At 45.5% G+C, this 13794-nt stretch overlaps 1 protein-coding gene across 1 annotated transcript in view; it reads left to right on the top strand.

Moving 5' to 3' along the window:
- The first annotated feature begins 1800 nt into the window (after positions 1–1800).
- The window catches only part of SCP2 (sterol carrier protein 2), a 99629-nt gene continuing 87635 nt past the window's right edge, over positions 1801–13794 (top strand). The window contains exon 1 of the mRNA XM_038766078.1: positions 1801–2036. Within this exon, the coding sequence (XP_038622006.1) occupies positions 1866–2036 (171 nt within the window). The 5' untranslated portion in view covers positions 1801–1865. The remainder of the gene's footprint in view (positions 2037–13794) is intronic.

The following is a 13794-nucleotide window of genomic DNA, read 5'->3' as shown; positions in this document are numbered from 1 at the left end:
CGGCGCCCCGCGGGATCAGCCCCGCCCTGCCCGGGGCGCGCGGGGCTAAGGGCACTGCGCCCCCTGTCGGCGCCCTTATCTTATTAAGTGCTTGCTCTGGGCCAAGCACTGTTCTAAGAGCTGGGGAAGATACAGGGTAAGCAGCATTTCCAAGTGGGGCTCACACTTTTCATCCTCATTCCACAGATGAGGCAACGGAGGCCCAGAGAAGTGAAGTGACCTGCCCAAAGTCACCCAGCTGACAAGTGGCGGAGCCGGGATTAGAACCCACGACCTCTGACTCCCAAGCCAGGGCTCTTTCCACTAAGCATTCTCCCAAGCGCTTAGTCCAGTGCTCTGCAAGTAGTAAGTGCTCAAGAAATACCCTTGATTAATCGCTTTGCGCAGGATTGATTGATTGGGAAACCTTATCCCCATTTATCCAGGTGGCACAAAACACACAATAAGCACTCAATATATGCTATTGAATGGATGAATGAATGAAAAGAAGCAGCGAGGCTCAGTGGAAAGAGCCCGGGCTTTGGAGTCAGAGGTCATGGGTTCAAATCCTAGCTCCGCCACTTGTCAGCTGTGTGACTTTGGGCCAGTCACTTCACTTCTCTGGGCCTCAGTTCCCTCAGCTGTAAAATGGGGATGAAGACTGTGAGGCCCCGGGGGGACAGGCTAATCACCTTGTAACCTCCCCAGCGCTTAGAACAGTGCTTGGCACATAGTAAGCGCTTAATAGATGTCATTAAAAATATAAATGAATGGATGAATGAAGTCAAGTCATCGCCTGTGAGCCCCCAGTGGGACAACCTGATCACCTTGTATCTGCCCCAGGGCTTAGAACAGTGCTTGGCACATAGCGCTGAACCAATACCGCCATCATTATTAATTAATAACAATGAACAATCATAATTATATGATGTATAATCATTATAATGAATATTCAATCATTATATCGATTAATATTAGTTCTAATTAATAAAATAAATTAATGTGATGCATAAGCGTGGCTCGGTGGAAAGAGCATGGGCTTCGGAGTCAGTGGTCAGTGGTTCAAATCCCGGCTCTGCCAATTGTCAGCTGTGTGACTTTGGGCAAGTCACTTCACTTCTCTGGGCCTCAGTTCCCTCATCTGGAAAATGGGGATTAAGACTGTGAGCCCCCCGCGGGACAACCTGATCAGCTTGTAACCTCCCCAGCGCTTAGAACAGTGCTTTGCACATAGTAAGTGCTCCATAAATGCCATTATATTATATAATATATAACAGTTACATATAATACGATACGTATATATTATAATAATTATAACGCAATAATAAAATACGTACAACATGTAATTCATTCATTCAAATAACCATTGATTATTATAACGATAATTATAATGCTCCTGGAATAATAATCACAATTAGAACAGTCAGTAATAATTATGATTGATTACTATCATCATTAATAAAGGTGGTATTTGTTATTAATAACATCCTTCTTCTTTCTTCTAACGTCGGGGCTCGCCGGCGCCCCCCTGCGGCCCGCTCGCGGCGGCGGCGGCGGCGGCGGCGGCGGCGGCCTCGCGCATGCGCCCTCGGGCCCAGGCGGCTCGGCTCGCCGGCGCCCCCCTGCAGTCCGCTCCCGGCGGCGGCGACCTCGCGCATGCGCCCTCGGGCCCAGCGCGCGAGCGCCGGGGCGACCCGCGCGCGGTGGCGCGTGCGCAGTGGGCGACCCGCGCGCGGTGGCGCGTGCGCAGTGGGCGACCCGCGCGCGGTGGCGCGTGCGCAGTGGGCGACCCGCGCGCGGTGGCGCGTGCGCAGTGGGCGACCCGCGCGGGGGGCCCGGCCGGTCGTCCGTCAGTGCGTTCGTCTCCTCAGGCGGGAGAGGAGCCGATGTGGGCGGCGGCCCAGCGACCGACCGTCCTTCCTTCTGTCCGTTCTTCTGTCCGTCTTTCTTTCCATCCTTCCTTCTGTCCGGTCCGTCCCTCTGTCCGCCCTCCCGCCGCCATGGCCCCGGGCCCACCCGACCGCCGCGTCTTCGTGGTGGGAGTTGGCATGACCAAGGTACCGGGCCGACGGGGGCGGGGAAGGGGGCCTCACCCAGCATCATCAGCATCATCATGTTGGCATTTAATAATAATAATAATAGTAATAATAATAATGGCATCTATGAGGCGCTTACTATGTGCAAAGCACTGTTCTAAGCGCTGGGGAGGTTACAAGGTGATCGGGTTGTCCCACAGGGGCTCACAGTCTTAATCCCCGTTATACAGATGAGGTAACAGAGGCACAGAGAAGTGAAGTGACTTGCCCAAAGTCACCCAGCTGACAATTGGCGGAGCCGGGATTCGAACCCATGACCTCTGACTCCAAAGCCCATGCTCTTTCCACTGAGCCACGCTGCTGGTTCATTATTATCATAATAATAGTAATAATAATAATGGCATTTAATAATAATAATGACATTTAATAGTAATAATAATAATGGTATGGATTGGAACCCATGACGTCTGACTCCAAAGCCCGGGCTCTTTCCACTGAGCCACGCTGCTTCTCTATTTGTTAAGCGCTTACCATGTGCCAAGCACTGTTCTAAGAGCTGGTCATCGTCGTCATCATCATCGTGGTGATGGGATTTGATAAGCGCTTACTCTGTGCTGAGCGCGGGGGTAATAATAATAATAATAATGGTATTTATTAAGCGCTTACTATGTGCAAAGCACTGTTCTAAGCGCTGGGGAGGTGACAAGGTGATCGGGTTGTCCCACGGGGGGCTCACAGTCTTCGTCCCCATTTTACAGAGGGGGGAACTGAGGCCCAGAGAAGTTAAGTGACATGCCCAAAGTCACACAGCTGGCGGAGCCTGGATTTGAACCCATGACCTCTGACTCCAAAGCCCATGCTCTTTCCACTGAGCCACGCTGCTGGTTCATTATTATCATAATAATAGTAATAACAATAATGGCATTTAATAATAATAATGACATTTAATAGTAATAATAATAATGGTGGCGTGTATTAAGCGCTTACTATGTGCAAAGCGCTGTTCTTCGTTAAGCGCTTACTATGTGCCAAGCACTGTTCTAAGCATTGGGGTAGATACAGTAGTAATAACAATAATGATGGCATTTGTTAAGTACTTACAGTGTGCCCAGCACTATTATAAGCATGAGGGTAGGTGTATAATAATAATAATAATAACGATATTTAAGTGTTTAGTATGTGCCAAGTACTGTTCTAGGTGTGGGGGTAGATACAATAATAATTACAATAATGATGGCATTTGTTAAGCGCTTACTATGTGCCAAGCACTGTTCTAGGTGTGGGGGTAAGTGTATAATAATAATAATAGTATTTGTTAAGAGCTTACTATGTGCCAAGCACTGTTCTAAGCAAGGGGGTAGATGCAATAATAATAACAATAATTATGGCATTTGTTAAGTGCTTACTATGTGCCAAGCACTGTTCTAAAGCGTGGGGGTAGATACAATAATAATAACAATAATGATGGCATTTGTTAAGTGCTTACTATGTGCCAAGCGCTGTTCTAAGCGTGGGGGTAGGTGTATAATAATAATAATGGTATTTGTTAAGTGCTTACCATGTGCCAAGCACTGTTCTAGGTGCGGGGGTAGATACAATAATAATAACAATAATGATGGCATTTGTTAAGCACTTACTATGTGCCAAGCACTGTCCTAAGTGTGGGGGTAGATACAAGGCAATCAGGTTGCCCCACATGGGGCTCACGGTGTTAATCCCCATTTTACAGATGAGGGAACTGAGGCCCAGAGAAGTCAAGTGATTTGCCCAAAGTCACCCAGCTGACGAGTGGCGGAGCCGGGATTTGAACCCATGACCACTGACTCCAAAGCCCGGGCTCTTTCCACTGAGCCATGCTGTGGGCATTAAGCGCTTACTATGTGCAAAGCACTGTTCTAAGCGCTGGGGGGGATACAAGGTGATGAGATTATTCCACATGGGGCTCACAGTCTTCATCCCCATTTTACAGATGAGGTAACTGAGGCCCAGAGAAGTGAAGCGACTTGCCCAAAGTCACACAGCTAAGAGTTGGCAGAGTCAGGATTTGAACCCATGACCTCTGACTCCAAAGCCCAGGCTCTTTCTCCTGAGCCACGCTTGCTGAATGGAATGAGGGTTTTGAGGGTTTTCGGGGGGTGAAAGGAGGAAGAAAGGAAGGGGGAAGAAAAGTTGCTAATGAGGTCTACCGCTCCTCCAGCCCTTCTACTTAGAGATTTTTTTTTTCTTTCCAGCAAGTACACTGTGCACCCTTGCACAACACCACAAACACATACACACACAACTGCACAATATTAACAGCCCCGCTCTGTAAAATGTTCCCAGAATTGAGTAGAAGAGCGACATAGAGACTCAGCTACCCCTTCACTCTCTCCTTTAAAAAAGTCAATGAACCATTTCCTCCCTTGCCCCCAGATTAGGAAACCCACAGCTCAGCATACACAGGCGAGGACAACATAATCCCTCAAAAACTCAGCTCATGAAATGTCATCTGCTCTGGAGCCGAATCTTGTCAGTCATAAAACTTCTTGACCTTCTAGAGCGTAGTTGGATCCTGCCGCTGTAGAGACCTGTTGTACCAGTTTTTAATAGTCTGCAAGAAGCTGATGGCATTTGTTAAGCACTTACTACGTGCCAAGCACTGTTCTAAGCGTGGGAGTAGATACAGTAATAATAAAAATAATAATGATGATGGCATTTGTTAAGCGCTTACTATGTGCCAAGCACTGTTCTAAGCATGGGGGTAGATATAATAATAATAATAATAATGGCATTTAAGTGCTTACTATATGCCAAGCACTGTTCTAAGCATGGGAGTAGATACAATAATAATAATAATACTAATGATGATGGCATTTGTTAAGCACTTACTATGTGCCAAGCACTGTTCTAAGTGTGGGAGTAGATACAATAATAATAAAAATAATAATGATGATGGCATTTGTTAAGCGCTTACTATGTGCCAAGCACTGTTCTAAGCATGGGGGTAGATACAATAATAATAATAATAATGATGGCATTTGTTAAGCGCTTACTATGTGCCAAGCACTGTTCTAAGCGTGGGGGTAGATACAATAATAATAATAATGATGATGGCATTTGTTAAGCGCTTACTATGTGCCAAGCACTGGTCTAAGCGTGGGGTAGATACAATAATAATAATAATAATGATGATGATGGCATTTGTTAAGCGCTTACTATGTGCCAAGCACTGTTCTAAGCGTGGGGTTAGATACAATAATAATAATAATAATAATAATGGCATTTGTTAAGCGCTTACTATGTGCCAAGCACTATTCTAAGCGTGGGAGTAGATACAATAATAATAATAATACTAATGACGATGGCATTTGTTAAGCACTTACTACGTGCCAAGCACTGTTCTAAGCATGGGAGTAGATACAATAATAATAATAATACTAATGATGATGGCATTTGTTAAGCACTTACTACGTGCCAAGCACTGTTCTAAGCGTGGGAGTAGATACAATAATAATAAAAATAATAATGATGATGGCATTTGTTAAGCGCTTACTATGTGCCAAGCACTGTTCTAAGCATGGGGGTAGATACAATAATAATAATAATAATAATAATAATAATAATGGCATTTAAGTGCTTACTATGTGCCAAGCACTGTTCTAAGCGTGGGAGTAGATACAATAATAATAATAATACTAATGATGATGGCATTTGTTAAGCACTTACTATGTGCCAAGCACTGTTCTAAGCGTGGGAGTAGATATAATAATAATAAAAATAATAATGATGGCATTTGTTAAGCGCTTACTATGTGCCAAGCACTGTTCTAAGCATGGGGGTACATACAATAATAATAATGATAATGATGATGGCATTTGTTAAGCGCTTACTATGTGCCAAGCACTTGTTCTAAATGTGGGGGTAGATACAAGATAATCTGGTTGCCCCACGTGGGGCTCACAGTATTAATTCCCATTTTCCAGATGAGGTCCCTGAGGCTCAGAGAAGTGAAGTGACTTGCCCAAAGTCAACGGCTGACAAGTGGCAGAGCCGGGATTAGATCCCATGACCACTGACTCCAAAGCCCGGGCTCTTTCCACTGAGCCACGCTGTGGGCATTAAGCGCTTACTATGTGCAAGGCACTGTTCTAATCGCTTGTGGGGGTGGATACAAGGGGATCAGGTTGTCCCACGTGAGGCTCACAGTCTTCATCCCCATTTTACAGATGAGGGAACTGAGGCCCAGTGAAGTGATTTGCCCAAAGTCACACAGCTGACGAGTGGCGGAGCTGGGATTTGAACCCATGACCTTTGACTCCAAAGCCTGGGCTCTTTTCCACTGAGCCACGCTGCTTCTCTAATAATAGTAATAATAATAATAATAATGGTATTTAATAATAATTAAATTATCCTGCCGCTGTAGAGACCTGTTGTACCAGTTTTTAATAGTCTGCAAGAAAATGATGGCATTTGTTAAGTGCTTACTATGTGCCAAGCACTGTTCTAAGTGTGGGGGTAGATACAATAATAATAATAATAATAATAATAATAATAATAATAATGGCATTTGTTAAGCGCTTACTATGTGCCAAGCGCTGTTCTAAGTGTGGGGGTAGATACAATAATAATAATAATAATGATGGCATTTATTAAGTGCTTACTATGTGCAAAGCACTATTCATTATTATTGTTATTAATAATAATAATAGTAATAATAATGGCATTTGTTAAGTGCTTACTGTGTGCCAAGCAGTGTTCCAACCCCGGGGGTAGATACAGTAATAATAATAATAATAATAATAATAATAATAATAATAATAATGTTAGCATTTGTTAAGCGCTTACTATGTGCCAAGCACTGTTCTAAGCATGGGGGTAGGTGTACAATAATAATAATGGCATTTATTAAGCGCTTACTATGTGCAAAGCGCTGTTCTTTATTATTATTATTAATAATAATAATGATGGCATTTGTTAAGCACTTACTATGTGCCAAGCACTGTTCTAAGCATAGGGGTAGGTGTACAATAATAATAATGGTATTTGTTAAGTGCTTACTGTTTTGAGCACTGTTCTAAGCACGGGGGTAGATACAGTAATAGTAATAATGATGGTATTTGTTATCGCTTAGTATGGGCGAAGCACTGTTCTAAGTGTGGGGGTAGGTGTATAATAATAATAATGGTATTTAATAATAATAAAGATGGCATTTATTAAGCGCTTACTATGTGCAAAGCACTGTGCTAAGCGCTGGGGGGATACAAGATGATCAGGTTGTCCCATGGGGGGCTCACAGTCTTAATCCCCATTTTACAGATGAGGCAACTGAGGCACAGAGAAGTTAGCGCCTGTTGTGGGCCAAGCACTGTTCTAAGCGCGGGGGTAGATACAGTAAGAATAACAATAATGATGGCATTTGTTATCGCTTACTGTGGGCAAAGCACTGTTCTAAGCGTGGGGGTGGGTGTATAATAATAATGGTATTTGTTAAGCGCCTACTATGTGCCAAGCACTGTTCTAAGCATGGGGGTAGATACAATAATAGTAATGATGGCATTTGTTAAGCACTTACTATGTCCCAAGCCTTGTTCTAAGCATGGGGGTAGGTGTAGAATAATAATAATATTAATAATGACATTTGTTAAGTGCTTACTATATGCCAAGCACTGTTCTAAGCACGGGGGTAGTTACAGTAATAATAATAATGATGATGGCATTTGTTAAGCGCTTACCATGTGCCAAGCACTGTTCTAAGAGCAGGAGTAGGTGTATAATAATAATAATGGTGGCATTTGTTAAGCATTTACTATGTGCCAAGCACTGTTCTAAGCGTGGGGGTAGGTACAATAATAATAATAATGTTGGCATTTGTTAAGCGCTTCCTATGTGCCAAGCACTGTTGTAAGCGAGGGGGTAGGTGTATAATAATAATAATAATAATAACAATAATGATGGCATTTATTAAGTGCTTACTATGTGTCAAGCACTGTTCTAAGGGTGGGAGTAGATACAATAATAATAACTATAATGATGGCATTTGTTAAGTGCATACTATGTGCCAAGCACTGTTCTAAGAGCAGGAGTAGATGTATAATAATAATAATAATAATGATGGCATTTGTTAGGCGCTTACTATGTGCCAAGCACTGTTCTAAGCGTGGGGGTAGATACCAGGTCATCAGGTTGTCCCACGTGGGGACCACAGTCTTCATCCCCATTTTCCAGATGAGGGAACTGAGACCCAGAGAAGTGAAGTGACTTAACCAAAGTCACACAGCTGACAGGTGGCGGAGCCGGGATTAGAACCCATGACCTCTCACTACCAAGCCCGGGCTCTTGCCACTAAGCCACACTGTGCTGTTTGGTAAGCGCTATGTGCCAAGCACCGTTCTAGGTGCGGGGTAGATGAACAAGTGAGTTAGGTTGGGCACCGTCCCCGTCCCACAAGGGGCTCATGGTCTTAACCCCCATTTTCCAGGTGAGGTCACTGAGGCCCAAGAAGTGAAGTGACTTGCCCAAGGTCACACAGTAGACAGGTGGCAGAGTCGGAATTTGAACCCACATCCTCCGACTCCCAAGCCTGTGCTCTTTCCACTAGGCCCCATTGGCTTCATTCATTCATTCATTCATTCATTCATTCAGAGCAGCGTGGCTCAGTGGAAGGAGCCCGGGCTTTGGAGTCAGAGGTCAGGGGTTCAAATCCCGGCTCCGCCAATTGTCAGCCGGGTGACTTTGGGCAAGTCACTTTACTTCTCTGTGTCTGTTACCTCATCTGTAAAATGGGGATTAAGACTGTGAACCCCCCGTGGAACAACCTGATAGCCTTGTGACCTCCCCAGCGCTTAGAATGGTGCTTTGCACGTAGTAAGTGCTTAATAAATGCCATCATTATTATTTTGTCATTTATTGAGCACTTACATGTGCAGAGCACTATACTGAGCGCTTGGGACGTACAGTTCAGCAACAGAGACAATCCCTGCCCACAACGGGCTCACGTTCCGGAAGGGGGGAGACCGGCATCAAAACAAGCAAATGGGCCTCAGTAGCATCATTATAAATAAATAGAATTATACACACATCATTAATAAAAATAAATAGAATTATAATTAAATATATACACAAGTGCTGTGGGAGAGAGGGTGGAGAATAGGGAGCAGGTTGGGGCGATGGGGAGGGGGGCTTAGTCTGGGAAGGCCTCCCGGAGGAGGTGAGCCCTCAGTAGGGGTGAGCTTTCCGGAGGCTTCGCGGATGCCTGTGGCTTATGAAGACCGTCTCATGGACTACCTGGCTACTTGATGGCCGATCCTCCTCCTCCGTGGGCCCTGGTTGTTAACTAGAACCCCCCCCGCCTCCAGCCCCCCAAAAGAGAAAAAGCCTAGGAGCTGGCAGGGTCGGAGGTCAGCAGCCTTCTACCAGGGTTGTGGAAAGCCTCAAGGTGACCACAGTACAGATTTTTTTTCCTTTTTAAGTCTCGGCAAAAGCTGTTGGTTTGCAATCTTATTCGTTTAATCTTATTTATCGAGCGTTTACTGTGGACTGAGTGCTTGGGAGACGACGATGTAACAGCAGATACGTTCCCTGCCCACAGTGAGCTCATGGTCTAGAGGGGGAGGTGGACATTAATTACGGAAATAAGTAAATAACCCATATGTGCGTCAGTGCCGTGGGGCTGGGTGGGGAGGCAAGCACATAGTAAGCGCTTAATAAATGCCATTATTATTATTATTATGGAAGAACTTCCTATCGGGCCCAGGCAGACTACCAAGGGACTTTATGGGGCTGTGCCTGGGCTGGGGGGGCGTGGTCAATCCCTCAAGGGGGAAATTATTATTATTCACACCTCCCTGTGCCCCACAACACTTAATCTGTACCTGTAATTTATGTATTTATATAATTATAAGTACGCTATAATTATATTTGTCTCCCCCTCTAGACTATAAGTTTGTTATGGGCAGGGAACCTGTCGGCTGATTCTGTTGTTTTGTGCTCTTCAAAGCATTTGGTACAGTGTCCTGCCCACTGAAAGCGCTCAATAAATATAATTGATCGATTGAAAGGGAGGACAGGCGGACAGGAGGGAGGACAGGAGGACAGGCAGGACCAGTGGTCTCCCAGGGTCATCCATGTCGGGGATTCAGTGAGAAGAAGGTATTGTGTAATCGTTCCTTCTAATTCCGGGGAGGCAGGAGGCTGGAAAAGTTATTCTCTCTTCCCCCTGAATAGGTGAGTTTGTGGTTTCAGTTGGCTAACACGGAGCTAAATATTATCCAGGAAAACTGTTTATCCAAGACAGATTTCCATCGTAGATAAATAGACTTTTGTAGCTTTGGCCCTTCGCAGAAGAAGGGAACAGATCAAGGCCAGACAAGCCTTTTTTTTAATGGTATTTGTTAAGCACTTCATTCATTCAGTCAATCAATCGTATTTATTGAGCGCTTACTGTGTGCAGAGCACTGTACTAAGCACTTAGTATATGCCAAGCAGCATAACCCAGTGGCTAGAGCAGAAGGACCTGGGTTCTAGTTCCGGCTCGGCAACTTGTCTGCTGTGTGACCTTGGGCAAGTCACTTGACTCCTCTGTGCCTCAGTTGCCTCATCTGTAAAAAGGGGATTAAGATTGTGAGCCCCGTGCAGGACAGGGACTGTGTCTAACCAGACAACCTCGTATCTACCCTAGTGCTTAGTATAGTAAGCACTTAACAAATACTAACAAAAAAGCCCTGGGGTAGATAATAATACATGATAATCAGGTTGGGCACAGTCCCTGTCCCACATGTGGCTCACGATTTAAGTCGGAGGCAGGGGGACTTAATCCCCATTTTACATATAATAATGTTGGTATTCGTTAAGTGCTTACTATGTGCCAAGCGCTGTTCTAAGCGCTGGGGTAGATACAAGGTAATCAGGTTGTCCCACGTGGGGCTCACGGTTTTAATCCCCATTTTACAGATGAGGGAACTGAGGCCTAGAGAAGTCCAGTGACTTGCCCAAGGTCACACATATGAGGGAACTGAGGCACAGAAAAGTTAATTGACCTGCCCCAGGTCACACAGCAGACAAGAGGCAAGCAGGTCCTCTGAATCAGGCCCATGCTCTTTCCACTAGACCACGCTGCTTCCCTTTACCCTGTGTTTTCTTGCTGAAGGAAGCTGCGGAAAATGCAAAATGGAATTTTATCCAGTGTAAAATTGAGAGAATTTTTACCCTTTGGGAGTATTTACAATTCTTACTTAGGGGCCGTTAGGCCGCATACAAAATTGGCCACTCTGCCTTGATTAATAGTTTAGTGCGGGCAGAGTACCGGGTTAAAATGCGGGGAAAGAAATATACAGATGAGAGGCAGATCTAGTCCCCAGCCCCCTCAAGGGGCTCACAGACTTGTAACCACCCCAGGGCTTGGTTCAGTTCTTGACACATAGTAAGCGCCCTAGTAACAAATGTCACAGTGATTATTAATAATCTAAGGATAAAGAGGGGAGGGGTGGGGATTTGTGGCACGCGCAACAGGAGAGGCAAAGAGAAATAAAAGACTAAAACAGTGACAAACGTGAAAGGGACAGCGGGTTTTCCCGGTCCCCCCAGATCAGACCACCAGTCACAGAGTTCACAAGCTGCTCTCTAGGGCCCCGGGAGCCTCGTTGACGAAATCTCCCATTGGGACCTCTCACCTTTCACTCAATCGTTCATCAGTTGTATTTATTAAGTGTTTACCGAGTGCAGAGCACCGTACCAAGTGCTTGAAGGAATGCAGCATAACAGAGTGGGCAGAACGTTCCCTTCCCACTGCTTGTTTAGTATAGCTGCGGTTGCTCTTACCACTCAAGTGACCCTTCAGGACTTGGGTCTGTCCATTAAGACACTTCTTTTTCAGCAATTCAGCAAATATTGCGAGAGTCAGGTGAGAGAGGGGAAAAAGTGGGGTGTGAGTGGCTACAGAGGGGATAGTGGGAGATCAGGAGAGTTAGCTGGAGTGCTGGGTTTTGACTGTTAAATTGTTCCCTCCGACCCACGTAGCTCACTGTCCTTTGGACATTCATTCATTCAGTTGTATTTATTGAGCACTTACTGTGTGCAGAGCACTGTACTAAGCGCTTGGGAAGAGAAGCAGCGTGGTTCTTTCCACTGAGTCAGAGGTCATGGGTTCTAATCCCTGCTCCTCCACATATCTGCTGTGACCTTGGGCAAGTCACTTAACTTCTCTGAGCCTCAGTTACCTCATCTGTAAAAAGGGGATAATAATAATAATAATGGCATTTGTTAAGCGCTTACTATGTGCAAAGCACTGTTCTAAGCGCTGGGGGGATACAAGGTGATCAGGTTGTCCCGCTTGGGGCTCACAGTCATCATCCCCATTTTACAGATGAGGGAACTGAGACACCGAGAAGTTAAGTGACTTGCCCAAGGTCACACAGCAAATGTGGCGGAGCCGGGATTCGAACCCACGACCTCTGACTCCAAAGCCCGTGCTCTGTCCACTGAGCCACGCTGCTTCTCTGTGAAGACTGTGAGCCCCACATGGGACAACCTGATCACCTTGTATCGCCCCAGCGCTTAGAACAGTGATTTGCACATAATAAGCGCTTAACAAATGCCATTATTATTATTATTATTGTTATTACTTTGTTATTTGTTTGTGCTGTGTTATTTGCACAGCAAACGCTCAATAAAATACCACTGACTGATTTTAGGGCAAGAGGCAGTTGCAGCCATTTCAAGGCACAGTGAGGCTGGAAGGAATGGATTCTCTTGGATATTTAGGATTTCAGCTGGTGGCAACAGGAGAGGCAAACAGAAATAAAGACCAAAACAGTGACAAACGAGAAAGGGACAGCAGATTTTCCCGGTCCTCCCGGATCAGACCACCAGTCCCAGAGTTCACAGCGGCCGAAGGAAAGCTGCTCTCCAGGGCCCCGTGCGACTCCGTTGACTGACGAAGTCTCCCAGTGGGACCTCTCACCTTTCACTCAGTCATTCATCAGTTGTATTCAATTGCTGAGTAGTTTTGGGGAGCTGCTTTAGGATTACCGGTCCTTGCTCCTTCGGGCCCCTTGGGCTCCGGATCTGCCTCGATGGGAGGGAGGCCGGGCCCTGGGCTCAGCGGGCTCTTCTCCCTTCATTTTCCCCATCTCAGGGGGAACCGCTCTTTTTTTTACGGCCTTTGTTAAGTGCTTACTATGTGCCAGACACTGTACTGAGTGCTGGGGTAAGTACAAGGTAATCGGGTTGGGCACGGTTGCTGTCCCATGTGGGACTTGCAGTCTTAATCCCCATTTTACAGATGAGGTAACTGCGGCCCAGAGGAGTGTAGTGATTTGACCAAGGTCACCCGACAGATAAGTGGCAGAGCCAGAATTAGAGCCCAGGTTTTTCGGACTCCCAGGTCCACTAATAATAATAATAATAATGATGATGATGGCATTTATTAAGCACTTAATACATGCAAAGCACTGTTCTGAGCGCTGGGGAGGTTACCAGGTGATCAGGTTCTCCCACGGGGGACTCACAGTCTTCATCCCCATTTTCCAGATGAGGGAACTAAGGCCCAGAGAATAATAATAATAATGATGGCATTTATTAAGCAAGTCCCTCCCTGGTGGCTTCGTTACGGATTACCCCGAGTCAGACAGCCTATTGGATGTTCACCCTACTTTGGAGAACTCCATGATTCGGTGATATTTGAGTGCTTCCTGTGCTAAAGCGCTCGAAAGAGTCTGATATAACAGTGTCAGGAAACATCATCATCATCATCAATCGTATTTATTGAGCATTTACTATGTGCAGAGCACTGTACTAAGCGCTT

This window comes from Tachyglossus aculeatus, chromosome 24 (genome assembly GCF_015852505.1).
Source record: "Tachyglossus aculeatus isolate mTacAcu1 chromosome 24, mTacAcu1.pri, whole genome shotgun sequence".
Taxonomy (NCBI): domain Eukaryota; kingdom Metazoa; phylum Chordata; class Mammalia; order Monotremata; family Tachyglossidae; genus Tachyglossus; species Tachyglossus aculeatus.
This window is presented reverse-complemented; position numbering and strand designations above follow the sequence as displayed.